Source organism: Prunus avium, chromosome 4 (genome assembly GCF_965620075.1).
Source record: "Prunus avium chromosome 4, drPruAviu1.hap1.1, whole genome shotgun sequence".
In the NCBI taxonomy this organism is placed as follows: domain Eukaryota; kingdom Viridiplantae; phylum Streptophyta; class Magnoliopsida; order Rosales; family Rosaceae; genus Prunus; species Prunus avium.
The window spans coordinates 26601125-26628743 of NC_142287.1; the positions used below are offsets into that span (position 1 = coordinate 26601125).

The 27619-nt window shown below is 36.8% G+C and overlaps 1 protein-coding gene and 2 pseudogenes across 3 annotated transcripts; all 3 read left to right on the forward strand.

The window, feature by feature from the left end:
- LOC110763504 (ABC transporter C family member 14-like) lies at positions 1–13156 on the forward strand (annotated as a pseudogene). The gene is made up of 10 exons (XR_015835327.1): positions 1–154; positions 2357–2412; positions 2853–3578; positions 3732–4052; positions 4282–4368; positions 4878–5060; positions 5365–5659; positions 5866–6080; positions 6339–6606; positions 6780–13156. The product of XR_015835327.1 is annotated as an ABC transporter C family member 14-like (transcript).
- Positions 12401–25470, forward strand: LOC110763503 (putative leucine-rich repeat receptor-like serine/threonine-protein kinase At3g14840; annotated as a pseudogene). The gene is made up of 20 exons (XR_015835328.1): positions 12401–12764; positions 15311–15491; positions 20233–20304; positions 20377–20445; positions 20633–20704; positions 20810–20881; positions 21035–21106; positions 21209–21280; positions 21381–21452; positions 21542–21613; positions 21698–21769; positions 22079–22150; positions 22669–22725; positions 23487–23546; positions 23634–23669; positions 23817–23857; positions 24098–24483; positions 24635–24830; positions 25024–25182; positions 25465–25470. The product of XR_015835328.1 is annotated as a putative leucine-rich repeat receptor-like serine/threonine-protein kinase At3g14840 (transcript).
- On the forward strand, positions 25057–27407 carry LOC148295125 (putative leucine-rich repeat receptor-like serine/threonine-protein kinase At3g14840). Its single transcript, XM_088251942.1, has 6 exons — positions 25057–25182; positions 25465–25583; positions 25711–25921; positions 26040–26277; positions 26491–26641; positions 26872–27407. Exons 3-6 carry the CDS (start codon positions 25801–25803, stop codon positions 27256–27258), a joined length of 897 nt encoding a protein of 298 aa, XP_088108068.1. The 5' UTR covers positions 25057–25182; positions 25465–25583; positions 25711–25800; the 3' UTR covers positions 27259–27407.
- Positions 27408–27619: the final 212 nt, after the last annotated feature.

Genomic DNA, 27619 nt, shown 5'->3' on the forward strand with positions numbered 1-27619 from the left:
AAGTGCAGCCAGCTTTCTTCTGTTTCTATTCGAATTGGGAGTTTCTGAGGAAATTCGAAGTCTTTGGGAAATGGGCTTTCGTGATTTTGATGTTAATCGAAAACCCATTAATTGATGGGATTTTGACTTTGAATTGATTAGATTGGTTCTAAGGGCCTTGTTCGGTTCATTTTGCACATGATTTTTCATGTTATTCACCCACTATTTTGAGTTAGTTCTTGACATTTTATAGCTTTTTACTTCCTTTTTGTGTTTTCTTAGATTTTGCCTTGGTTGGGATGAAAATGAGCTAAAAGTGCATTATTAGTTATAAATTCTGTTTTTGTTCATTTTCGTAGGTCAACTTCTTGGCCTGGGATCAACATGCTCTGGTGCTCGGATGAGGTCATGATCTTCATGAGACTTGTTCCAATGGATGTTAACTACAACATATCCAAATTTGAGCTCCATTGGACAAGTATTGCCTATCCAACCAATCCATCATGTTACCACAGTTCTGGAAATCCGGATTTGGCCAGCTTTTACCTCCCTTGTGTCATCTTAACTTCTTGTTACCATAACTCTTGGTAACAAGGAATTACATTTGTAAAATAGATATTTTCTGAGCTTTTGGCATCTTTGTGAAGTCAAAGCTCCATCATGGCAAGGGGACAATGGGCTAAGGCTTTATCAAAGGTGGTAGTTTTATATTAAAAGGTAAAAGCTGGAAAGGAGGAGAGAGGGAGGAGAAGTCAAAATTGCAATCTGATATTGGGAGCCTTTTGATCGTGGGAAATGAGGCTATTCCACATTCTACACAACTGGAGAGCAGCTTTTGGGGAGCTAAGAGCAAGGAAGGAGAAGGAGGTGCAGCCAAGGAAGAAAGGAGAAGACTTCCACCATTGAAGACTTCAAGCTTTCATCATTTCCAAATCTGTAAACTCCTTCTAGTTATATTTCGAGTTTGTATTTGGAATAAGTATGAGCAACTAAACTCCATAGCTAGGGCTTAGGTTGAAGCCCTAAACATGATTACCTTATTGTTTTGATGCTTGAGTGTATGAATTTCTAGATGTTGTTGATGAACCCCATTCACTAATTGAATTTTATGATTTGTGTTTGCTTCCTTTGCTTAATCACCTTAGGTTGTATGCATGTAGCTAAAGTTGAGAAGTTGTGTAAGATAACCAAGAACACAATTTCTAATTAGCAACAAATGATTGAACTTGTTTAAGTGAGCATCATGTGAATTGGTTTCTTGACAACAATTGATGAATTCCAATTCACCAAATTAATCTATCCTTGATGTGTGTTTTCCTTGATTGATTACCTTTGAAAGCATGCTTCTTGAGGTTGTTGGGATTATGTGTATCTTCATGTTTTCCTAAGCAATAGATGGATGGAGTAAGAACCATCCATGTGAATTGGTTTCTTGAATACCTAATGTAAACACCATGCTATTAGGGTTCTTGTGATGTTCATATTCTCTTTGAACTTAATGGGTTTTCCTTGCAATCGAATCGAAGTACGAACCATACCTAGGTTCGGTTATGAGGAGGGCACAAGTATTGTAGCACGAACCATGCACTTTACGTATATTAGAGAGAATCAATGCGTCTTGAGCCACGACCCATGGTCTTGATTGCGAACATCTTCATCAATACATTTAGAGTTCATCACTTGAGTATCCATGAACACGGGTAGAATTGTTTAGGGTGGATTCCGAAACCCTAGTGTTTGTTACATTTTAATTTCACTTTTTGATAATTCATCTCTGCCATTCACATTTAAATTCAAAGTCCATTTACTTTCATGCAATAGAAATAGGTCACTTGAACCAAATCAAAAAACCCCCCCAATGTGTGTGTGAGTTGCGTGTTTGACACGTTTTGTGTCTTTGTCACTGAATTTTGTTTGTTTCCGTAATTGTTTTGGACTTTTGGTCCGCGCTGTGTTCTTGCATTTTCTGTGCTGATTCCAACCGTATAAAGAACGTGAATTTTGGATAAACGGTTGGAAAGTTATAGGTCAAAAACTGGACAGAGATCGAAACTGAAAAACAGAGAAACGAATCTGTCCAAATGGTGATAAACGGGTGATAGAAAGTGCTGTTTGTGTTTTTCTTTGTTTTCTTGTGTTGTTTCATTTCTTTTATCTTCCTTACTTCATTTTTAGTTTCCAATTTGTATTGTGTTTGTGTGTTGTGTAAAATTAGTGTTCTTTACGTACTCAAATTAGAACTTATAGGAAACCGACAAGTTCTTCGTGGGATCGACCCCGTACTTACATAATCTATACTTCATTAGATTCGTGCACTTGCGGGTATTTTTAATTGGTTGTTTGCACATTAATTTGTGTCCTTTTAGGAATGCAACAGGCCTCTCATGGGGAGATTTCTTGGCTGGTTTGTGTTGCCTCTGCCGCTGCTAACAGGTATTTAAATGAAAATCCCTTTTGTTAATTTGTTTTAATAACCATGTTATTGTAGTAACAGGTTATTTCAATTTGTTTTAATAAATTTTGTTAATTGCAACTCAAAAATTTAGCATGCATTTGGATTGGGGTGCTGATTTCCTTGTTGGGTTTTCTTCAGTTATGTTTTTATGGTAATTTAGATCAGCTAAGCTTGTATATTGTCTCTATTGCATATACAGTCTCATACTGTCTCCATCATCATCAACCATAATGGGTAGTCTGAATTATCATTTAATATGGTTATGGAGAAATTCTGGACGCAGAAAACTTACTTATAGATACTGACAATCCATGCGTGCTTAGTAACTGAGGTAAATGTGATAGTATGATTCTGCATTAGTTTTTCTTTTGTTTTCATTGTCAAAAATGCTAAGTGCATGCTATATGGATGATGCCAGTGCAACTTGCCATTGCAATGTTCCTTCTGTATAACAGCCTTGGTGCAGCAGTGATCACATCTGTAGTAGGAATCATGTGTGTTCTTGTGTTTGTTGTGCTGGGCACAAGACGGAACAACAGGTTCCAATCTAATGTGATGAAGTGTCGGGATTCAAGAATGAAGGAAACAAATGAGATGCTTAACTACATACGTGTGATCAAATTCCAGGCCTGGGAGGAGCACTTTAACAAGAGAATTCAGGCTTTTCGAGAGTCGGAATTTAGCTGGCTGACCAAGTTCATGTACTCAATCTCTGCCAATGTTGTGGTTATGCGGTACACCCCAGTACTTATATCAACTCTCACATTTGGCACTGCACTCTTATTGGGTGTCCGGCTTGATGCCGGGACATTGTTCACAACCACAAGCATTTTCAACTTTTTGCGTCCGGACCTTCCCACAATCTATGATTTCAATTTCTCAAGCTATGATATTTCTTGGGAGGTTGGACCATTATATGATGAGTAGGGAATTGGTGGAGGATGCGGTGGAGAGAGACAAGGGCTGTGATAGTAGAACTGCTGTGGAGGTTAAAAATGGTGTGTTTAGCTGCGATGATGAAAGCAAAGAAGAGGATTTGAATGTCAATGAAGGGGAGCTAACGGCTATTGTAGGGACAGTGGGATCTGGAAAGTCTTCCCTTCTAGCCTCAATTCTTGGTGAGATGCACAAGTTATCCGGAAAGGTATGATTTGATACCATTAAACCCTTTTCTAGATGTCTCTTATGACATAAAATCCCTCCACTGAACCATAAGTTTATAACCAGGTCATAACTCACTCAAAAAGCTTCAGTTTAATCAAGTACTTGTTGAATTAATAAACTTTTTGAATAACAGGTACGAGTTTGTGGAACAACTGCCTTTGTTGCTCAAACATCATGGATTCAAAATGGGACTACTGAAGAAAGTATATTATTTGGTTTGCCAATGGACAGAGATAGATACCAGGAAGTTATCAGGGTTTGCTGCTTGGAGAAGGACTTGGAAATGATGAAGTTTGGAGATCAAACTGAGATAGGAGAGCGTGGCATCAACCTAAGTGGTGGCCAGAAACAGAGGATACAACTTGCTAGGGCTGTATATCAAAATTGTGACATATATCTTCTCGATGACGTTTTCAGCGCTGTTGATGCTCATACTGGATCAGAAATATGTAAGGTGACATTGCATTAGATTTTCTACTACATTTGATAGTAAATAAATGATTTACTTTTGATTCCACAGTGATTGAACATTCAAGCTTGTTCTTAAGATAGTTGTTTGAACACTTTTTTACTTTCATAGTCTAAATGTGCTAAGATAGTATAAAAATAGTACAAAGTGACACTCATTGAATTTGATTTGTATGCATAATGTTCTACTGATCATGATTTATACTTCTCTGCAGGAATGTGTGAGGGGAGTGCTTAAAAACAAGACGGTTTTAGTTGTAACTCATCAAGTTGACTTCTAGCATAATGTTGATCTTATTTTGGTAAGATTATAATTGCAGTTTGCACATGTATCCCTCCTAGTTATATATTTATTTGAACTTATTACCTCCTAATAATATCCGGTCATGAGAGATGGGATGATGGTACAGGCTGGAAAGTATAATGATTTGCTAAATTGTGGCCTGGATTTCAAAGAGCTAGTAGCTGCCCATGAAACCTCCATGGAACTTGTAGAAATGAGCACCACTATTCCCAGCAAAAGTTCCCCCAGTCCTCAAATATCTCCTTAACTCTCTTCGAACCACCGGGAAGCCAATGGTGGAAACAACTCTTTGGACCAACCAAAGTCTGATAATAGGACTTCTAAACTCATCAAAGAAGAGGAGAAAGAAACAGGCAAAGTGAGCTTGCACGTTTACAAAGTTCGTGAGTTAGAATTGCTCACCTTTTCTTTTTCTGTTTAAGCATTAGTTTTTGTCATAGTTGATGAGAGATCCTATTCTCTGTTTAATCTAAATTGTATACGTTGTCTTCTTTGCTAACTGATGAGAATTTTTCACCCGCCAGGCATCAAACTGATCAGACGAATATCGATCAATTTCTTCCCTTCCTTTTGGGTATGACCATTGCCATTTACATCACTGTGCTTGCCATCTTTATCGTTGTATTCCAAAATTCGTGGCCAACCGTATTCTTGCTGATTCCACTTATTTGATTTAATATCTGGTACCGGGTATGTCATTCTTTTTATCATGCTGTTGATATTTATCAGTGTAAGAACTATAATGTTGCAATGAATGTGTTCTTCTTGTTTAACAAATGTGTGTTAGATAGGAAAATAAAATATTTAGTTCTATGATCTTTGTCATGAATACCATTGGTCAATCCAACTCTTGTTATACAGATAATATAAATGTTTTGAACTGAAGCACCCCTATGCAGATATATGAATGTGCTAGACTAGAAAAGTAAAATCTTTTGTTTTATGAATGTGGCCTTAATTATATGCTGAGATTTTTCTACTGTTTGGATTTTAGGGTTACTATCTTGCATCATCTCGTGAATTAACTCGACTCGATTCAATCCCAAAAGCTCCTGTTATCCATCACTTCTCAGAGAGCATACCCAGAGTTATGACGATCCGCTCTTGCAGAATGCAAAACATGTTATCCAAGGAAAATGTTAACCGGGTTAACGCCAATTTACGTATGGATTTCCACAACAGTGGGTCCAATGAGTGGTTTGGTTTCCGTATGGAGATGCTTGGGAGTTTAGTTTTCTGCATTTCCACTGTATTCATGTTCTTGTTGCCAAGCAGTATAATAAAGCCAGGTACATCCTTCTTCTTCTTTTGGTGCAACGCTTAACAAGATGTCATATCTAGCACTTGATTCATGGCCAATTATAATATGGGATGCCTAAGTATATAATACTTAGCGTATCTGATATAAATTAGCACCTTATTTTGGCACATCTGATATAAATTAGCTGAAGTATTTCAGAGATTTGGCTAAATCAGTTATTCCTTCATGGTGCAGAGAATGTTGGTTTAACTCTCTCCTACAGATTGCCCCTGAATGGTGTGCTGTTCTGGGCCATTTATATGAGCTGCCTTGTCGAAAATAAGGTGGTATCGGTTGAGAGGATAAAACAATTTATAAACATCCCATCAGAAGCAGCATGGGAGATAAAAGACGGTGTTCCTCCTTCAAATTGGCCTTCCCGTGGCAATGTCGAGCTCAAAGACTTGCAGGTAGTTTACCTTCAGTTCTGTTTATATCTTCTGAACAAATAAAGTCATATGTTACATTCCATGAGCTGCTATACTCTAGCCATGTGTCGTCCCAAATGGTATATTTGTAGTACATCTTCCATTGCTAGTGTAGTGGACGGACAAATGAAGTGGTCTGCATGCAAGTTGTCATTACTTGGTCATCTCCATTACTTTGTCTCAAGCTAAATAAGCCCTGTTCCTTTTGATATCATCCAAATACACATTTGGTTCTCAAAGGCATTAGTCCAAACATTCACGGGGGTGAAAAGATTGGTGTTGTGGGTCGAACAGGGAGCAGGAAATCAACTTTGATCCAAGTGTTCTTTAGGCTGGTGGAACCTTCAGGAGGCAAAATTATCATCGACGGGATTGATATAACCACAATAGGGCTTCACGATATCAGGTCTTGCTTCGGGATAATTCCTCAAGAACCTGTCCTTTTTAAGGAACTGTGAGAAGCAACATTGATCCATTAGGAATTTATTCAGATGAAGAAATTTGGAAGGTAAAAAACACAATGCTATCTGGTTTCCGGATTACATAAGAGAGTAACCCATAGCCACAAAAAAACAATAAGATTGAATTATACAATTTGTTTGTATATATTTGTCATCATTCACTTACTTAGATGAAACAATGCTGTATGTTTATTCACATTAAATCTTAATTTTCTTGTAGAGCCTTGAACGCTGCCAACTTAAAGATGTGGTAGCTGCAAAACCTTATAAACTCAATTCTTAAGGTATGTGACTCTCCCCATTAATGTTGGAGTTTTTACAGAATAGCAGTTTTCTTGTAGAGAAAGTTTATGAAGAAATGTTGCAGAGAGAAGAGTGAGAGACGTTGAGAGAGAGAGAGAGAGAGAGAGAGAGAGAATCTGTTATGCTATGATTGTAATCATGCACACACACACTCTGTGAATTCATTCCACTGTCAGTATATCAATTACGACAAATGCAAAACGACTCAGCCTTACACAATTGTACCAGCCTGTGAGCTGTACACTTGGCATGAATCTGGGACATGTAAGTCCAATAAAATGTGATGGCATATGAGCCTTACACCTGGCTTAACTAACGATTTAAAACCTGGAAACAATTTATACTTCAACACTCCCTTCTAAATTGTTAACTGGTTTAACCCCTAGCAAACCTCTCAAGTAGTTGAATCGATCCTTCGGCAGAGCTTTAGTGAAAATATCAGTCACTTGTTCTTCAGACTTGCAGTACTTCAAATCCACTACACCATCTTGTAGAGCATCTCGGATGAAATGATATCTGCAATTTATATGCTTGGTCTTTTGATGAAAAACAGGGTTTCTTGTCATTGCAATAGCAGAAGTATTATCCACCATTAATAGAGTTGCATAAGTTTGCAATTCTCCAAAATCCTCAAGCACAAACCTCAACAATATAGCCTGTGTAGTAGCTTCACTTGCACTGACATACTCAGCTTCAGCTGTGGAGAGAGCAATACTATGTTGCTTGACTAATGCCCATGAAAACACCCCACTGCCAACGAGAAAACATAGCCAGAGGTGCTTCTCATATCATCCTGGCTTCCACCCCAATCACTATCACAATATCCAATTAGGATAGCTTCTTTTCCCTTCTGATATTCAATACCAAAATCAATGGTGCCTTGGATATACCTCAACACCCTCTTAGCTGTTCCATAGTGTTTCTTTGTTGGATAATGCATGAACCTAGCTAATAAGCTAGTTGCAAACATTATGCCAGGTCTTGTAGCTGTCAGATACAACAAGCTACCCACAATCTGCATGTATTCACTCTCATCTGCAGGATCACTTCCATCATCCTTGCACAGTTTCTTACTTGCCACAAGAGGAGTACTGACTGGCTTACATTGTTTCAAACCAAACTTGCTCAACAAAGTCAGTGCATACTTCTTTTGGTTTATGAAAATGCAGGTTTCAGTTTGAATCATTGCCATACCAAGAAAGTGATATAACAGACCTAAGTCAGTCATTTCATATCTTCTCATCATTTCAGACTTGAACTTTACAATTAATTCTCCACTGCTTCCTATATACACAATGTCATCAACATAGACTGAGACAATTAGAGTTCCAGAATTTTCCTTAGTCTTGCAGTACAATGTAGCCTCACTAGTGCTTCTGACATATCCACAGCTAAGTAGATATGCATTTATCTCTTCATACCAGGCCCTCGGTGCCTACTTTAAACCATATAGAGCTTTCTTTAGCTTGTAAACTTTGCTTTCATGATTTTTAACCATAAAACCATCAAGCTGGTCAACATACCCCTCTTCCTTAACAACTCCATTCAGAAAAGCAGACTTGACATCCAATTGGTACAACTTCCATCCTTTTTGAGCTGCCAATGCAATAAGAGTCCTAATGGTGTCTAATTTGGCCACAAGAGCAAAAGTTTCTTTAAAGTCAATACCAGGCTTTTGTGCATAGCCCTTGACAACCAACCTAGCTTTGTGCTTCTATATTGAGCCATCAAGGTTCAACTTGGTTTTATAAACCCATTTAACACCAATAACTGGCTTTTCCATTGGTCTGTTAACCAATTCCCATGTTTCATTCTTATCAATCATCTCCATTTCAACCTCCATTGCTTTCTTCCAAGCAGTATCCTTTGAGGCTTCTTCATAATTCTCTGGTTCAATAATACTCATGTTACATCTTGCATAAATCTCAACAATATCTCTGAGTTTCACTCTGTGTGGCATTCTCTGGTTCAGGAGTAGAAGAACTTGAGCTCCCAAACTGAGTTTCTTGTGTAGATGAGTCTGAAAGTCCACTCTCCATATCAGTGTCTCTTGCACCATCTTCAAGACTCATGGGAATTGAGATATGCTGCACATTCTGGTTTTCCCAATCCCACATAGAATCTTCATCAAAGATTACACTCCTAGAAACAGTTATCTTGTTAGTCTGCAAATTGTACACTCTGTAGCCCTTTTCACATTTTCCATAGCCAACAAAGATGCATTTTACAGCTGAGTCTTCCAGTTTAGACCTCAATTGACTAGGTACATGACAGTAGCAAACAGAACCAAATTCCCTCAGATGTTTAATTCCAGGCTTTCTCCCACTAAATGATTCAAATGGAGTTGAATCATTTAAAGCTCTAGTTGGACATCGGTTTTGAATGTATACCGCTGTGTTCAGTGCCTCTCCCCAAAACTTATAAGGTAACTTCTTCTCATGCATCATTGCTTTACTCATCTCTACAATAGTCCTGTTCTTTCTCTCAGCAACTTCGTTTTGCTGAGGTGAGTAGGCCACAGTCAGTTGTCGTTCCAAATCAATCTCTTCACAAAACTACAGGAATTCAGTGGAAGTGTATTCTCCACCTCTGTCACTTCTTAGTTTCTTGATTTTATAGCCACTTTGCAATTCCACCATAGCCTTAAATTTCTTGAATATGCTAAATACCTCAGACTTATACTGCATGAAATGCACCCAACACATCCTAGTGTAGTCATCAAAGAAAGTCAAGAAGTATTTGTTCCCACCTATTGTTGCAGTCTGCATTGGTCCACAGACATATGAATGAACCAGTTCCAATGGCACACTTACTCTCCAAGTTTTCTCTTTACCAAAAGCCTCTCTGTGTGATTTTCCAAATTGCACACCCTTGGCAAACTCTCCCTGTATTGCCAATTTCAGGTAATCCATAGACCAGCTCTTGTTGTTGTAACAACTTCAAACTCTGTAGATTCAGATGACCAAACCTCATATGCCAACACCAAGTGGATTCTTCAACTGTTGCCTTCAGAGCCACAAAGTTTGCATATTTTAGTGAGAGTGGAAAACATCTGTTTCCTGTCATGGAAACTTTTGCCACCAAATTTTCCCTTGAGCTGTCATCAAATATCTCCACCATTGAATTTCCAAAAACCAGATAGTAACCATGCTCTACCATCTGACCCACACTAAGCAAGTTTTCATCCAACCCTGATACAAGCATAACTTCTTTGACATATCTAGGCCCAGATTTAGTGTCAATTACCAAAGTGCCTTTACCAGTTGCTTGCACCAAGCCTCATGTGCCCATTTTCACTTTTGCAGTGACCTTAGTATCAATGTTGACTAGGAGAGATGCATGTGAGGTCATGTGATTGCTACATGCGCTGTCCACATACCACACACCATTATCCTTCACTATTGCAGCAGCATGGCAAACATAGAACATTGTGCCCTCTTCCTCCTTATGTGTTGCATAGCTTGCAGCTTGATCAGATTTTCCTATGCAGTCTTTGGCTATATGACCAAACCTGTCACATTTGTAACATTTTGGTTTGCCTTTGAACCAATGCAGCTTGTCATAGCTTCAGTCTGGTTTTCTTTCTTGGAATTATTTTTAGACTTTGAATCCCACTTTTTTGCTTTCTGTGATTTCCAATTCTTCTTAGATTTGGAACTGCCTGATTGCCCTGTGTTTGACACATTTAGGCTAGAGAATGCCTTTTCTGTCACTCTCTCATTATGCCTTAGCAATCTTTGTTCATGGGATTTTAGAGATCCTATAACCTCCTGAACCCCTATTGATTCTGTATCTTTTGTTTCTTCTATAACTTCAGCAATAGAATCATATTCTTTGGATAGACTAATCAAGAGCTTCTGAACAATTCTTTGCTCAGTTAATTCTTCACCATATGCCTTCATTTGATTTACTAGCTCAAGCAATTTAGTGACATAACCAGATAACGATTCATCATCATTCATGCGTCGCCATCACCAAATAACGATTCATCATCACCATCACCGCCACAATCACTGCCGCCATTCCCATCGCCACCGCCACCACCTCCACCACCTCACTCCCATCGCCACCACCACTACCACCCCTACCTCCTCCACCACTACCTGCCCCACCGTTACCCACAAACTGCCATTGCAACCGCCATCGCCACCACCGTCATCAGCCTTAAACCCTTTTTTTTAGTGCTATAAACTCCATTAAAATCAATAATAAAACTTTAACAAACTCAATTAAAATCTATGCACGAATTCAGTCAAAATCTATGTGGAGTTTGTAGAATTCAGTCAAACTCAATTAAATTAAATTAAACTTCATCAACTTTATAACTCTTTTAAAATCATTTAAAATCTAAATTGAATACACCCTCCTAAAAAAAAAAAAAAGATATATTTATTCGTTTAGCAAATTTGTCCAAATTCACCTTAAGTACATATGGTACAGATCAATCCTTTGAATTTCATTCACTACCTACCAATTCATCATTAAAACTTTCTCCTTATACATAGTGCTTGATTCACGTGTGAAGGATGTGAATTCAGAGCTGACTAGTCAACCACTCATTCCATTGCTTTTGATAGAGTCTCTCATTGAAGAAGTCAAAGTCCTGTTGGTTTATTTTATAAAAAATATATTCCTTTCCAATTAGGAAAAGAAAAAAGAAAAAAAAAACCTATAACAATATGCTATCCTCGACCTATCACAATATGCTATGCTTCATAACTTTTCCACGTGGCAAACTGTACTTGGCTAGAAATAACAAAACAATGTTATCCTCATTTCATACATGTTTTAATGATAACCAAGGGCCACATACTTTAGCTAAAGTATGCATTAATTCAAACCAAAAAAATAGGTATGCACTTAATTCATATAATGCCTTTAATTAATTTCATGTATGACTTTTATTGTCTTGAGTTGAGAAAAGTCTTGAATGGCGATTCCTCATTCATTATGAATAAGGCTTGTCAATGGACGAGGCTGGCAAAGTATGCACTTAATTAATTTCATGCACGACTTTTATTGTTTTGAGTTCAGAAAAGTCTTGAACGGTGATTCCTCGTTCATTCTGGATAAGGCTCGTCAATGAGCTGAGCTGGGTCAGCTCGTCCCAAATTTACTGAGTTGGGCTCGGCTAGGCTTCATCAAGTTGAGAAAAAAATAATGAGTCATGCCGGGCTATAGGCTTTTACAAAAAATTCAAACCCCAAGTCGCCTAGGGTTGATTTTCTGACGGATCGAATCAAAATTAGGGGATTCCAATTCCATTCCAAAAAAATTTGGAATGGAAATTATTTTCCAATTCCGTTCCAAAAAAATTCGGAATTTCAACATCCATTCAAATTCAGAATTTTTGGAACTTATGGAAAATTTCGGAAAATCATTGAAAATTTAAACATGTCTAACAATCTGAAAGGTTAAATTCAGCTCAAAATTAAAAAATCATACGGAAAATCTCCAAAAACTATTATATGTTATCACTTAGATGTTATTCTTTATAAAATAATTCCTCGACGTCTACTAAAAGGGCAAGGGAATTTGATGGACCTAGTGGATCCAAGGTTGGGCTCAGACTTCAACAAAGAAGAGATGATGCTTACAATCAATGTGGCTCTCCTCTGCTGCAATGTCACTTCAACAGTTAGGCCTACCATGTCTTCAGTTGTGAGCATGATTGAAGGCAGGGCTGCTGTTCAGGAATTGGTCTCAGATCCAAATGCCTTAACTAATGAGATCGAAGCAATGAGGAAACATTTTGAATCCAGTTTCGGAAGGAAAACCGGTGAGAGCCAGACACAAACCGCGTCAACTGAAGGGCGTTGGACTGGTTCATCTACATCTGCTCATGATCTCTATTCAGTCAATCCTGATTCAACTTACCGGGACAACAGAAATGAGAGAAACTGTGCAAACTGTCTTGACTCCTAAACATTTATGCCCATATATCATCTCTACTCCCTCTCTATGTACGCACGCATATATATTTTTTGTTTGGCAGGATAGCCGAAAGAATAATATAGATGTTTCTACAGCATGGTAAATTGGTAAATGTAAATTATGAATCCTTTGGATCAGCTTTGCTACAGCACAGAAGCTGGTATATTATATCTTTTGAGAAGATTGCATTACAATGACATAATTTGCAATACAGGGCAGAGGTTTAGAGTCAGGAAAACTGAATAAATTACTTGGAAGAGAATGGTGGAAATCAGCATAAATGTTTGGAAGGCATGAACTAGCAGATTCGGCTTAGACAGATACAGGAGATAAGAATAAGTCATCTTCCAATGCTCCAATCCAACGACCCCAAGTGGACAGTAGCCCTTTTTTCTGTAACTTCAGAAATCTAAATTCCAAGAGAAAATGCGCATTCAACAACTCAAAACAGATTTTAAAGATCAAAGTAGATTTTAAAAACCAATTGTCAAAATCTCACAAGGCAAAATGCAGACCTCCCATAAGAAGAAAATGCAGAGGAAGAAGCTGTCAAATTTTCTCTCAATGTTGTAGCCCCCCTTTTTATCCAAAAAGAAGTCTGCCCTGCTGGCAGCCAAACTTTGGCTTCAAAATGAGACAAAAAACATTACAACAGAAAGGTTATAGCTGGCAAAGGCTGGACTCACGTGAGAATACAATGTATGATTTTTACCAATCTTGATTCCATTTGACCCATGGTTGATCTCAATTTCTATAATCATTTTGACTGCAGACTTAAATTAGCCTAAATTTCTCGAGCTTGACTAATTGCATATGAGATTACAAGTTTGTCATGGGAAGCTAAAAACATTAGCTGAACAAAAACTAACAATTCAAACTTAGCAATAGAGGAAATAAAATATAGCTCCCAAAAGACATCACAAAAACTGTAAAACCATTGTATGATGGGTGCTACTTCCACAATTACATAGTAGATAGACTGTACTTAATGATTTCTAATAAATACAGTAAACAAGTAGTTTCCGGGCACATTAAAATCACCATATGCTTTGTAAGTGCCTGCATGACCAACCAGGAAAATTCATTCATGTTATATATATAAAACATTTGATAAGTTATGATTTGCTCTAATTTACAATTAACAAACTTTTGATAAGTCCATTTCCTCATTTAAAATATAATTAAAATTATCAGATATTCCACCTCAATTTTTTTCGTTTGAAGGTTTCTTAGACGAGGAAATGGACAAATATTGCTAAAGTGTGAGAGAAATTATCGACATCGATATTTTCCGATATTATCGATATTTATACGATATGTGTATGGATACGTTCCAAAATATCATTGTCCCGAAAAAACGATAATATCCTCGATATTTCGTCGATATTTTAGACTATGGTGTTTACTAACATGTGGGTATTGAAACGATTTTTGCTTTATGTGTTTACTAACACATGACAATTGGAATGATTCCTATTCATGACTTTAACACATGGGGAACCAAAAATTATGTGAGTTCCACGTTAAAATCCGTAATCAAATACTCTCAAAATTAGGAATGAGATTCGACTAAGGGAGTAGTTGATCCAATTCCAATTCTTTGAGTCCTCATCTAAGTTTTCCGACTCATGGCTTCCCCATTCCTGATAAGTAAACATACAATAATTATATTTATATCTTTCTCAAGTGACTGTAAAAAGATAGTTCTTAACCATTTCTATAGCACATATCACTCATATTTTCTCTTAAACAACATTCAAATCTTACTGCAATTGTGGTAAGAAATCTAAACACATCAATCCTTACAAGCAAAATTAATCCAAAATAGGAATGGTCAACAAGTGATGGGTAAGCATGCTATGGAAAGTGCATGTATGCCAAGTATCAACTGGATTTATAAATTACACATATTTTTTTTTTTACTAATTAGAAATTGAATTGCAGAATCAAAAGCTGGAAAAAAAAAATCTGGATATTTCCAATTTGCCATATTAAACATAAATATGGATAAAGCTTGTTCTTCAAATTCTAACGTCACACAAACCCTTGGCCATATTGGAGAAGGTGGTCCTGTAAGAACAGTTGTCGTCGGGAAGTAAAAAGTAAAAGTAAAAAACAACAAAAGATTTTTACTTATTAAATCATGCAAGTGGAGCAGGAAATGTTTTGGCAAAACAAAAATGAAATTATACAGTCACGTTACTGTCACGTACTTGACCTACAAACAAACGACAAGTCATCCAATATTAATATTGATAGAATAGAATTGGAATATTAATTTAATGTCGCTGTAAAGACTCAATCAGCAGCAGCCTTTCATCTTTTTTGGACTGAAGCTTATTTTTCTTCGACCTGGGACCTGAAGCTGACCTGAAGATTGTTTGGTCCATTATGAATTAAATTAAGAACCTGCGGCTTCAATGCAAAGTCAATAATTGTATGAATTTGTAGATATTGAGTATTGAGGATATGGTATTAAATTATTGTAGCACTTTGTTTTATATATATATGTAGTACAAACTTTAGCTGACATAGCAAAGACACTGGGGAAGACGGACTGGGATTTCAGCGGAGATGCAGATCCGTGCAACAATCAAAAACCATGGACTGATACCAATGCGCCCAAAGGATTTGAGTATGGCGTCAACTGTGATTGTTCCTTTGCCAATTCCACTGTTTGCCATATTACCAGCATGTAAACCTCTCTCTCTCTCTCTCTCTCTCTCTTAACACCACCTAAAGAAAAAAAAAATTCTGTGGTTGGGATCACTAGGATGGAGTGTGTGGAGGTGTGCTTTGGTGGGCTAAGTATTAATATTGGACTAGTAAAATATCAAGTCACTCGGCTATAGCCCATGTTAGCATGCATGGACATAGGATCATCCCTGGAAATCCCTAAACAAAACTTTTTTTGGGGAATATTAGATCATTGGCTAAATATATATAGCGGATCCGTGGCACTATGTTTTTAACACAAGTTTTGACACAATTTTATAACCTTTGGATGCAAACACTTTCAATGGTTAAGATTACATGTGATTTCACTATTTAATTTACAAATTAATGAATAATAAAATATTAACTACCCACTTTTCTTTTCTTTTTTGGTCAAACTCCCCACTTTTCTAGTAACTTTAATGTGCCAATAAAAATCACTCTCTCTCAATAAAATTCGCAATAAACAATAATTAATCTCTTTCTTCTCAGAAACAATCCAACTTAATTCAATCAAAAAAACAAGAACAAAAAAGAAAACTCAGATCTATCTATCACATGGAAAGTCTTGGACCACCGACGGCGGGTTTATAAGCTTTGGCTGGGGCTCTAATATTTTATTCAATTATCCTCAGTTTGGACTGGTATAAAAATAATAATAATCATCTTTTGTTTTGTTTTTGCTATGATTTCCTCTTTATGTTGTATCTATTCGCCCAAATCTCATCCCCAATCGCAGTGATCTCTAATGGGAAACCTATAATCTAAGATGTACAGATTAAAAAAGATTCACATAGCATTTTAGTTTTGTAAAAGTGGGCTTCTCTTAATCATTTCTCTAAGAAAAATTATATGAACCATAAAAACCTTCACGAACACTCTTCCTTAACAAAACTTTGTCCTACTTTCCTTATGTTTCAAGTTTGAGTATTTTTTGGTGGACAGTTTCAAGTTTGGGTTGCAGATGAAAGAGGAGGATAAGGAGAATGGGAAAAGGAAAAAAATTTCCCCCTAAAGGCACAATGGCCAAAAAACCGAGAAAAAATCGTGTTGACTAAAAAGTCAAACTCGATTCAAAAAATCAAACTGGACTGGTTTTGGCCGGTTCCAATTCAATTATACACCCAAAAAATCAGACCGAGCTGAACCGGACAGGCCAAATTAAAAAATATATAATTTTATTATTTATTTATATATTGTTAGACCTCTACACCAAGCCCAATTCCAAAAGTCTAATAAGTAAAGAGTGCTGCTATTTCCACCCCCTTGTCCTATTTTTCCACCCACCTTATTTTTAAAATTTTAAAAACAAAATTACCCATTTATAAAATGACTTCTAAGGCCTTAAAGAAAATATTAAAAAATGAAACAATTGCCTCAAATTTAAAATTAAAAAAAGCTATAAAAAAAAAAATCTAAAGCACAAAGATCAAACGTCAAATTTCTCACTCCTCTACTCCCACCCCCTACGCCATTGCCCAGGCTCTCTCTCGCACCTCCAGGAGCTCCACCCCAGTCCTCTCAGAGCTGCCCCGGCCCCTCACTCACTCCCCCTCTCTCTCCCTCTTTCCCCCAAAAAACCACCATAACTCAGACAACCCCCTTCTCCTACACTATCGCTTTCTCTACAATTTCTACAGCCCAGCTAAACACCGTCAATTTCTTCCATGTTTAATTCTGAAGCGCCGAATAATGAGCTCACTAACGGATGAGGAAGAGGGATGGTGGAAGAGCAGGCGTTGATGAGGCCGTCGAGTAACGGCATCTTGGCAATAAAGAAGTCGCCGTCAAAGGACTCGATCTCACATAACGGAGAAAATGCCCTCTCCTGCGCATCAATTTAAGTATGGACTAGTGACTGGGCTCTCCCTCAATTCCCATCTCTACAACTCCAGCTCATCCCATGAATTAATCAATTCCAACGATTTGTACCAAAAGAAAATTATAAGAATGGGTTTTTAATTGAGAAATTTGGGACTTTGGGTTGAAATTGATTGAGTTGGAGGGTGGATTGTTGTTGGGTTCGGTGTGGTGGGGTGGTGGGGGAGGGGTGGTTGGGGAGGTGGGGACGGGAGGATCCGTAGCTGGTGATTGATGGGCTAGAAGGAGAGAAAGATTGAAATTTTATTTGTTTTTATTTTTATTTGATATTTTTCAATTGAATTTAAATATTTTATTGATATGCCAACTTTTCAGCCATTGGATTAAATTTAAATGACGTCATTAGCTAATGAATTTTCTTAACATAAAGGAGAATTTACTTGAATTCATAATTAAAGGGTATTTTAGGAATAACGGTGGGTGGAAAGATAGGATTGTGTTTTTTCAAATTTATATAGTGGGTGGGAAAATAAGGTGGGTGGAAAAATAGGACAGGGGGGTGAACTCGTTTATTTATTTTTATTTTACTTGGAAACAGACCCAATCTTTATATTCATTTGTAAGAGCATCCACAATCATGCTCTTTATTTTTTAGTTAAAATTTAGCTAAAAACATATAAAAGCTATTTTAAGAGCTCTTTATAAAATTTAAACTCCAATCATGCTCTTTAGTTTAGGGAGCCATAAATGCTATCACTCTTTTTTAATTGGTCAATCTCTATTAAAAAATAATATGAAAAATAGTTAGTATTAATTAAAGGTTTAAAATACTCATAAAATAAAGCAGCATTAAATTATAGGGAGCCACTAGGAGTGCTTTCTCTGTCCTCAAATTTAGGAGCTCCTAGAGGACTCCCTATTTTAGGAGGTGAATAGGGAGCATGGTTGGAGTTGCATTTTTCCAAATCCTCCCTAAAATTTGTCTAAGGAGGTAGTTTAAGGAGCCCATTGTGGATGCTCCCTCAACCATTTCTCATAACCCTAGTCGACCACTCACAAGGTAGGAGAACCTCTAATGTTAGGCAAGTTTTAGATTAGGAGAAATTCTTAAGTCCGCGTGCCGGATCAAGTGGATTGTCCATCAACCCTCACAAAAGTAAGGATATCCTCCGTATTTTAGTTCAACCTAACTCCACACTAATTCTATCCCTATGAGTATACTATTGTATATATATGGTAGCCGCACTACTCTTAAATTAAGTGACATGAGTAGTGTTAGGATAGGTTATTTACATATGCTTAAGTTAATTTTGATGTTGATACTCTTAGGAGTATTAGATTAGTCAATGATATCATCTCAGAATTTGTTGGGATGCTTAATGCCTAAGACATCGAGTTAATTAATACTACTAGCTAACATAATTAGTTAGGTTGGTTATGTATCAATGTATTTGATATAAAGATACGCATTATTCTATACAGTCCTATTCCCAATTGCTTTCTCTTGAAAATCTCTCTTGTTCTTCGACTATCTTAAGATGATTTCAAGAATCAATGTTATTCACGTGGTTGGTCTAACGATTTTACATGCTCTTAGAGCATCTCCAACCGATATGTCAAAAGTGCCACATAGACATTTAACGGCTAGAAATAACTTCTCACATCACTCCAACCGAATTGTCAAAGCTGATGTGGAATGAAGGTTGGAGGTTCAGCTGTTATTTTTGACATCCCAAAAGCAAGATGTCAAATGAATATTTTATTATTTTTTAAAGACAGCTGGCTGTTACTTTCATTTATTATTTTACTTTTTTATTTTTTTTCTTCTTTATCTTGAATGATTTGACTGTTACAATAATTATTTATTTGACATATCAGGTGGAGTGTAAAACTGTGTAAATATCAAATTGCCACATCAACCATCAAATTTAAATTTGATGTTTGGTATTTGACATCTCCCTTGGAGATGCTCTTACATCACCTAATAAGAGGATATAAGTGAAGGACCATATTGAGAGCATTTCACATTAGATGTGAAAGAAGTAAAAAGTTTAGAAGGATAAGATTGAAGTCTTGTCTTGTCTTTGTCTTGTTTTGCATACAAACTAATCTGTTTGATCAAAGAAAAAAAAAACTAATCTAAAAAATCACACCAATTATTACATCAAACGAAAAGGTTTATGAGGGGAGAGAGACTTTCATGCAATGAAAATAACACTTTTTGCTACCCCATTACAAGAAAGTTTCAGTCGACATGAATAATAAATGCATGTCTATTTTTGAAACTGAAAGTGAAAGAAGAATCAGTGCATGACCATGAGCTCAGCTGTATGGCGGATCCAGAAATTTTCTTTTTTCCCGGGCAAAAAACACTACTTCAAAGCCCCTAATAATGAAGATCAGTCAACTCTTAAATATAAGTTAAAAAACACAATAATATAAACATATACATGCACAAATTAGTAACACAACACATTCTACCTACAATGTGTTTTATGGGCTGTGAGTGATCAATTTGCTCACTTACTACAGTGTGTTTTTGAGCTGGCTCTTAGTTAGCATTGATGTTCAGTTCTATGGTGAGTTGGTGGTTGGCATTGTTTTGAAACTTGTTGACAAAGCTGGCTTGCTTATTATCACTACAGAACAAATGCACATGAACTGTTTGTGTAATTGCAAGTTTTATTCTTCTTGACCAAAAACTTGCAAGTTCTATTCTTTTCAAGGACATTTCCTGAGTTGAATTCCAGTCCTTGTCCACTAAATAATTTGTGTTTTTTTATAACTGTTTTGGTCTCATTTGTGTGGAAGCATTTCCTTTTAGTCACAGTATAGCTGCGAGACAGGTCTTTGTTAAATTGCACTTAACATTTGAAACCTTGTTTTGTGATGAAGCACAGAGTTATGAAAGCTCGGGATTTGCTAGGAACACTCCCAAAAGAGATGGCTAGGCTCACCTATCTCAAAGAAATGTAAGCACGTTGTTACGTTACATGTATGCCTGTTGTCAATGAGAAAATGACTCATTTTTCACTCTCTTTCAGTGACCTCACCCGCAACTACCTGAATGGTACCATCCCTCCAGAATGGGGCTCCCTTCCACTTGTCAACTTGTACGGTCTTTTTTGGCTATGCATTCATGTGTGTGTGTGTGTGACGTTCTTGTTGTTTTAGTGCTGACTTCAGTGTTCTTCAGCCATTTCATATTCATGGCCTTTTAGTGGTCATGAGCCATTTGAATCATAAATGTTGCATTTATTTGATAAATGTGATCTTATAAAGATATGAGTTTTGTTGCAGGTCCCTTCTTGCAAACCGTTTGACCGGTCCTATCCCCAAAGAGCTTGGAGACATCACCACCCTGAAGAGTTTGTGAGTGTTGATTACGCATTTGTTTCTTCTTTCCCCCACTTGATTTTTTGGAGATCCTTAATGATGTTCTTTTTTAATCAATGGAATTGAATTTGCTTTGTGTAGGGACATCAGTATGAATAATTTCTCTGGAGAGCTCCCTCGGCAGCTTGGGAATTTGCCCCTCATAGAAAGAATGTAAGATTGTCCTATTTCGGATTTTGTCATGATAAAAGAATATTTGGTTTATTATATGGAATCGCTTTGCTGTAGACAGATGCTGGATATTTTCATCAGCAATCATCGACTTCTTTATCTTTAATATAATTGTTATATCTCCTTCATTGTTAGGCTTCTTAACTCAAACAATTTTACTGGGGAGTTGCCAAAAACATTTGGAAATCTTACCACACTAAAAGACTTGTAAGCTTCTGTTGTCCTTTTTTCTTAAAGGTTTCCTGAGCACCCAAATACCGCATTATAGGATTAATTGGTACTGTTTTCCTTTTGCCAATCATTATGCAGCCGGGTGGGTGACAGTCACTTTTCTGGGCAGATACCTGATTTTATAAAGAACTGGACAAATCTTGAGAAACTGTGAGTTTTGTTGTCGTTGTTGTTGTTGTTGTTGTTATCTTTGCTGCTACTTGATTCTGAATATTATCACTAATTCAAATGTTATGACTTGTTAAAACAGAGTGATTCAGGCTAGTGGTTTGACGGGGCCAATTCCTCTCAACATTTCTCTTTTGACAAAATTAACTGACTTGTTAGTATGGATTTTGATTTTGTATCTATTTATAAATACAAACAGATTAGCAATATTCTGTATGTTCATTGCTCGATTTTAACATGCAGGAGAATTACTGACTTGAGTGGGCCAGCAGCACGCTTTCCTTCACTTGAGAATATGAAAGACATGAGGACACTGTGAGTTAATGGTTCCATGACACACAATTTCTGTCTGTAGCAGAAGTCTTTTGCAAACTCAAAATTTTAGTGCTTCTGTTACAGGATGTTGAGGAGTTGCAATATTGTTGGACAGCTACCTCCATATCTCGGGGACCTGACGAAGTTGAAAACTTTGTTAGTACAAATGTCTTTGTCCATGTTTTATTTACCGTCTTCAGATAAATTATCTTCTTTCTAATAACTCAAGGATTATTGAATGACTTTGAGGATGTTGGAGGGGGTCGTATGTTTCTGTACGTACAAAGAGAACATGCCCTATTTTTATGTAAACAACGTAATCACACACATGTAGGCATACACAAAAGGATATCCTGGCATAGATTTTATGTTTACCTGATTCCCGGAGTGATTTCATTATTAATTTAAATAACGTTTTTCTCTTGGGGAGCATATCTGAAATGCATTTGTTATTGGTTTGTGCAGAGACCTCAGCTTTAACAAGCTAACCGGGGAAATTCCAAGCAGCTTTGTTTCTCTAGCAAAAGTGGATTATATGTAAGCAATTTGAATAACAAATCTTCACTTTCTTACAAGAAAACTCAATCAGACTTTCTTTGTCACACCCCAGCCCTACAAGCTGGACGTGTTAATCATGCACGCTCACTATATAAAGAATGACTCACAAGTTATACTGGAATGAAAAATTATTTTAATTCATTAATTCTCAAGCAAAACTGAAGATAAGATGGTCATACTGAAAACCAACAAACTAAGAATCTGAAACAAGCTCAAACATGCTAATCTGTTAATCGATTATCTTGAAAAAGTATCCTCCTATCAAGTACAGAACTTTGCTAACAGGGAAAACAAGTTTCTCATGTGCTACAAATTGTATTATCTTGAATCCATATTAACGGTCACATTAGAATATATATATATAGAAGCACTAAGAGAATTTAAGTCTATGTGTGCAGGCCCTTTTTTAATTTATGTACCATTCTAGTGATTAATTGCTCACATCTATACCCCTTTCTAGTAATTCATGCCCTTTTTTCTGTACCAATTATGTTTAGATTCTTAACTGGAAACTTGCTGACTGGACCAGTGCCTACTTGGGCAAAAGAAAGCACGTAAGCTTCTCTTCCAAATTCTAATATTTAGTTACTTAGTAAGGAAATTTATGCTGTCTATTAATGGATAAAGCATAGTGCATGCGTTATGACATGACTTTTCATACTGGAGCTTGACTTACAATTATACTCAAGAAATAGGCATTAATGAACATTTTCTCATGATCATTGATATTAAAATTGTTGATAGCATTCTTAGAATAGTAGCTATTCCTTTTTATGTAAGATTTTGAAGTTTTTAAAGAATCCTGAAATGTTTCCTAAGTTTTATGATGCCTAAGCCTTTTCAAGGTTTCCCTCATATCTCCAAAGCATTCTTCCCTATATGGGACGAAATTCTAGGCAATTAGAAAACAACATGTTCATAAAATGAGTGTGGCAAAAATGAGAATGTCAAGATGGATGTGTGGGAAAACAAGGAAGGATAGGATTCGACATATTCAATGAAGTTTAGTAGATGCTTCAGTTGGAGAGATTGACCTAATCAACATATAAGGTAATTCCAAGGGAAGAGGGCATCCTGAAATTAAATGATGGCTATGCCCCTTCTGGGGGTGGACCGTTATCATCAGTGGCTAACATTTTTCTGCTCATGATTCATGAAGTTTGGTTGAGTGTTTTAATATTGGATTTTCAGAATTAACCATGATATCAAAAACTTCAGTCCAACCATGTTAATACCTACCTCTTGCTCCTCATTTTATTTTATATTCACGTACTGCATTTGGAAAGGAATTTATGTCATTTCCCTTTTCGTGCAGTGATCTTTCATATAACGACTTCCCCATAGGTGACACAGGTTGTAAATCACAAGGCGGCGCGTAAGAATGTCTTTCATTAGCTTGAGTTTACTCTGTTTGTGTCTTGTAGATCAAACTCCAATTTTCAGTTTGTGTTAATTTCTACAGGAACTTGTTTGCAAGCTTTTCAAAGGGCAATAGCTCGTAAGTTACAAATTAATCCCCTGAAAGCATTCATAGATAAATTTACTTGGCATTCCAACTGTGTATTCTTAATTTTTATTTTATAACTTATTTTCATTTATGATGTTATCTTGCTGACTTCCTCTGGATCCTGCATTATCCTATCAGAAAAACTGTTTCATGTTTAGGAAGTGCAAAATGTCCAAAAAGTAAGTTGGGTTTCCACATATTGCTTCAAGATATATTATATTTATTTATCTTTGATTTTCTTTTGTTTGGGGGAGCGGGAGGCTCGTGAACCTGCATGTGCAGTCATTCATCGTACCCTGAATCTTCCAGTGCCAAAATGGAATAATAGAAATAATTGTCTTTTTTCTTCTTCTTCTGGATTTGATTCTTTTTGTTTTCCTCCTCAACGGCCACTAATCTCCTTTTGCTTTCTCTCGTAGCTTGGTACTCTCTCCGTATAAATTGTGGTGGAAAAGAAGAAACTATTTATGAGGAAAAAGAAAAACAATTTGATGGTGACACAATTTCAGTTGGACCTTCATCGTTTCGCCAGAGCTCAACAAATTGGGCTTTAAGCAGCACTGGTTACTTTACTGATGATGACCGTTCACAAGACACCTTTATCCAAACTAATGAATCTATACTCTCTATGGCCAATCCACAACTGTACATGAATGCACGCCTTTCTCCCATCTCTCTAACTTATTATGGGTTTTGTATGGGAAATGGAATCTACACTGTACACCTCCATTTTGCAGAGACAGGGTTTACAAATGGCAAAACATATAAAAGCCTGGGAAGGCGTATATTTGATGTTTACATTCAGGTAAAGGTCAATATACACTGTTTAGTTCCTGGTTAATTCAAATGTTTATGAATTTCTAATAATAACATGTAAAATAGGTTGCAGTCAAGGCTGAAAAAATATACCACATTACGATCATGAAATGTTAAGTAACTACATTAGCATATTGCAGGGGAGACTAGTGCAGAAGGATTTCAATATTGTCGATAAAGCTGGTGGGATTAGTACTGCATTCATAATGAAATTTAATGCTTCTGTAACTAGTGGTACCTTGGAGATCCGTTTCTATTGGGCTGGGAAAGGGACGACCGGTATCCCTGTTAGAGGAGTTTATGGTCCTCTTATATCAGCTATTTCTGTAGATCCTAGTAAGTTTACACTGTTCTGAGCTTCTAATTACTATTTGTAGACCATTGGGAGTTTCTCATATGTAAATATCATGTTAGGCATTAATATTACAACACAATTAAGAGATCCGGCTTTAGGTTGCTGTTTGAATAATGCACTCTGTTATCTATTGCATTCACATTTACTCTAATAAACCTACTCTTCTTCCGGCAGACTTTGAACCCCCACCAGAACCTGAAACATCTGGTGGAAATGACATATCTGTAGGTGCAGTAGTTGGAATTGTGGCTGGAGGAGTCTTCATTATATTACTGATTTTTGGTTTTCTTTGGAGGAGAGGCCTCCTAGGACAACAAAATACTTTGGAGGATGGTACGTACAGTTTATGCTGTTATTTTGTATGTACTTTTCGTGTATATTTAGGCTCACTCTGTAAGTTGATATTTATTTAGATATTGAACTTTCTAACGCCTTGATGCTGCTAGAATATATTATACGGCTGAAACCTTTGATGCAAAGTCTGCCTACCTATAGATCCAGTTACTTGTTAAACTCTAGGCCTTGAATCAGTCGCATGATATTAAGAAATAAAAATGCTACCATTATGAAATTCGTGTAGACACAATTTCTTATATGAGTTTGCTTCTTACACAGATTTAAAGGGCGTGGACCTGCAAACTGGTAAATTTAGCTTCAGGCAACTCAAAGATGCCACAAACAACTTTGACAAAGCCAATAAGATTGGCGAAGGTGGTTTTGGTTCTGTTTACAAGGTATTCTGCGGAACCAATATTTCTATTTATTTATTGCAGTTGGGCTAACTTGACTAATTGTAAGCATTGTTATTAAAGTTGCTCTGCTTTTTAGTGAAGGGATTTTGACTTTGTTTCTCAAATGCAGGGCCTTCTATCAGATGGCACCGTAATTGCTGTCAAGCAGCTTTCTTCCAAATCAAAGCAAGGGAATCGTGAATTCGTGAATGAGATAGGCATGATTTCTGCTCTGCAACACCCTCATCTTGTCAAGCTTCACGGATGCTGTATTGAAGGAAATCAACTATTGCTTGTCTATGAGTACATGGAAAATAATAGCCTTGCTCGTGCTTTGTTTGGTAAATATTACTCTTGTATGCCTAAACTTCAATTGGTTCATGCAGATGGGTATAAAAGATCTTATACATAAAAAATATGTCCCTTATAACTAACTTTGAGTAATTTGACAAATTGAAGGGCCAGAAGAAAGTCAGTTGAAGTTGGATTGGCCAACAAGGCACAAGATCTGTGTTGGTATAGCGAGAGGTTTGGCTTACCTCCACGAGGAATCAAGATTGAAGGTCGTTCATAGAGACATCAAGGCTACTAATGTGCTGCTTGATAAAAATCTTACCCCAAAGATATCTGACTTTGGATTGGCCAAGCTTGATGAAGAGGATAATACACACATTAGCACCCGTATTGCTGGAACTTAGTGAGTCCCTGTGCTTTTTTTTCTTCTTCTTATTCTTTTATTTTGATTTCTTCCTCCCCGAAGATGGGTCCATAGAAATAGGAAACAGATGGAGGTTTCTCTACCTTTTATAAGTTTCAAACTTAACTAGATCTGTACTGTTAAAGAAGCTTTGTAGTATTTTTAGTATTTCGCTAAGCTAAATATGGGGAAATGATGAGCGATTTTTTGCAGTGGATATATGGCGCCTGAATATGCAATGCGGGGTTATCTGACTGATAAAGCAGATGTTTATAGCTTTGGAATTCTTGTATTGGAAATTGCTAGTGGGAGGAACAATACCACTTACAGAGGAAAGGAAAAAAGCTTTTATCTTCTTGATTGGGTAACATGATTCTACTGCTTCCTTATTTAAAGTTATATTTAATCTGATACTGTTGATCTCTATTCTATGTTTGTGGCTGAGAGAAAGTGACTGATACTGCAATAGATTTAACGATGATCCAAAATCAAGTCTGGCTTCATTTGACATTATCTTTCTCTGACAATATATGTAAGATCAGTGAAATTATTTGTAAAGATTGACAAATTATCTCTGACAATATATGTTTCTAGGCACAACTACTAAAAGGGCAAGGGAATTTGATGGACCTAGTGGATCCAAGGTTGGGCTCAGACTTCAACAAAGAAGAGATGATGCTTACAATCAATGTGGCTCTCCTCTGCTGCAATGTCACTTCAACAGTTAGGCCTACCATGTCTTCAGTTGTGAGCATGCTTGAAGGCAGGGCTGCTGTTCAGGAATTGGTCTCAGATCCAAATGCCTCAAGTTTTGAGATCGAAGCAATGAGGAAACATTTTCAATCCAGTTTCGGAAGGAACACCGGCGAGAGCCAGACACAAACTGCGTCAACTGAAGGGCCCTGGACCGGTTCGTCTACTTCTGCTCATGATCTCTATCCAGTCAAGCTTGATTCAACTTACTGGGACAACAGAAAATAGAGAAACTGAGCAAACTTTCTTCACTCTCAAACATATATGTTCATATATTATTTCTACTCCCTCTCTAAATACACACACATATATATTTTTTGTTTGGCAAGATAGCTGAAAGAATAATATAGATGTTTCTACAGCATGGTAATTTTAAATTATGAATCCCTTGGATCAACTTTGATACAGCATAGAAGCTGGTATATTAAATCTTTTTGTTGGTATTTAGTAAGTGTGATGTGTGTTGCTCTGATGCCGTTGTTGGTTTATGTGGTGAAGTGGTTTAGAATAATAGGACAATAGTTGAAACAAAGTGATTTCATTAGATTGGAGAAGAATAGTACATGGCTTGGTATAGGCTAATTGGCCT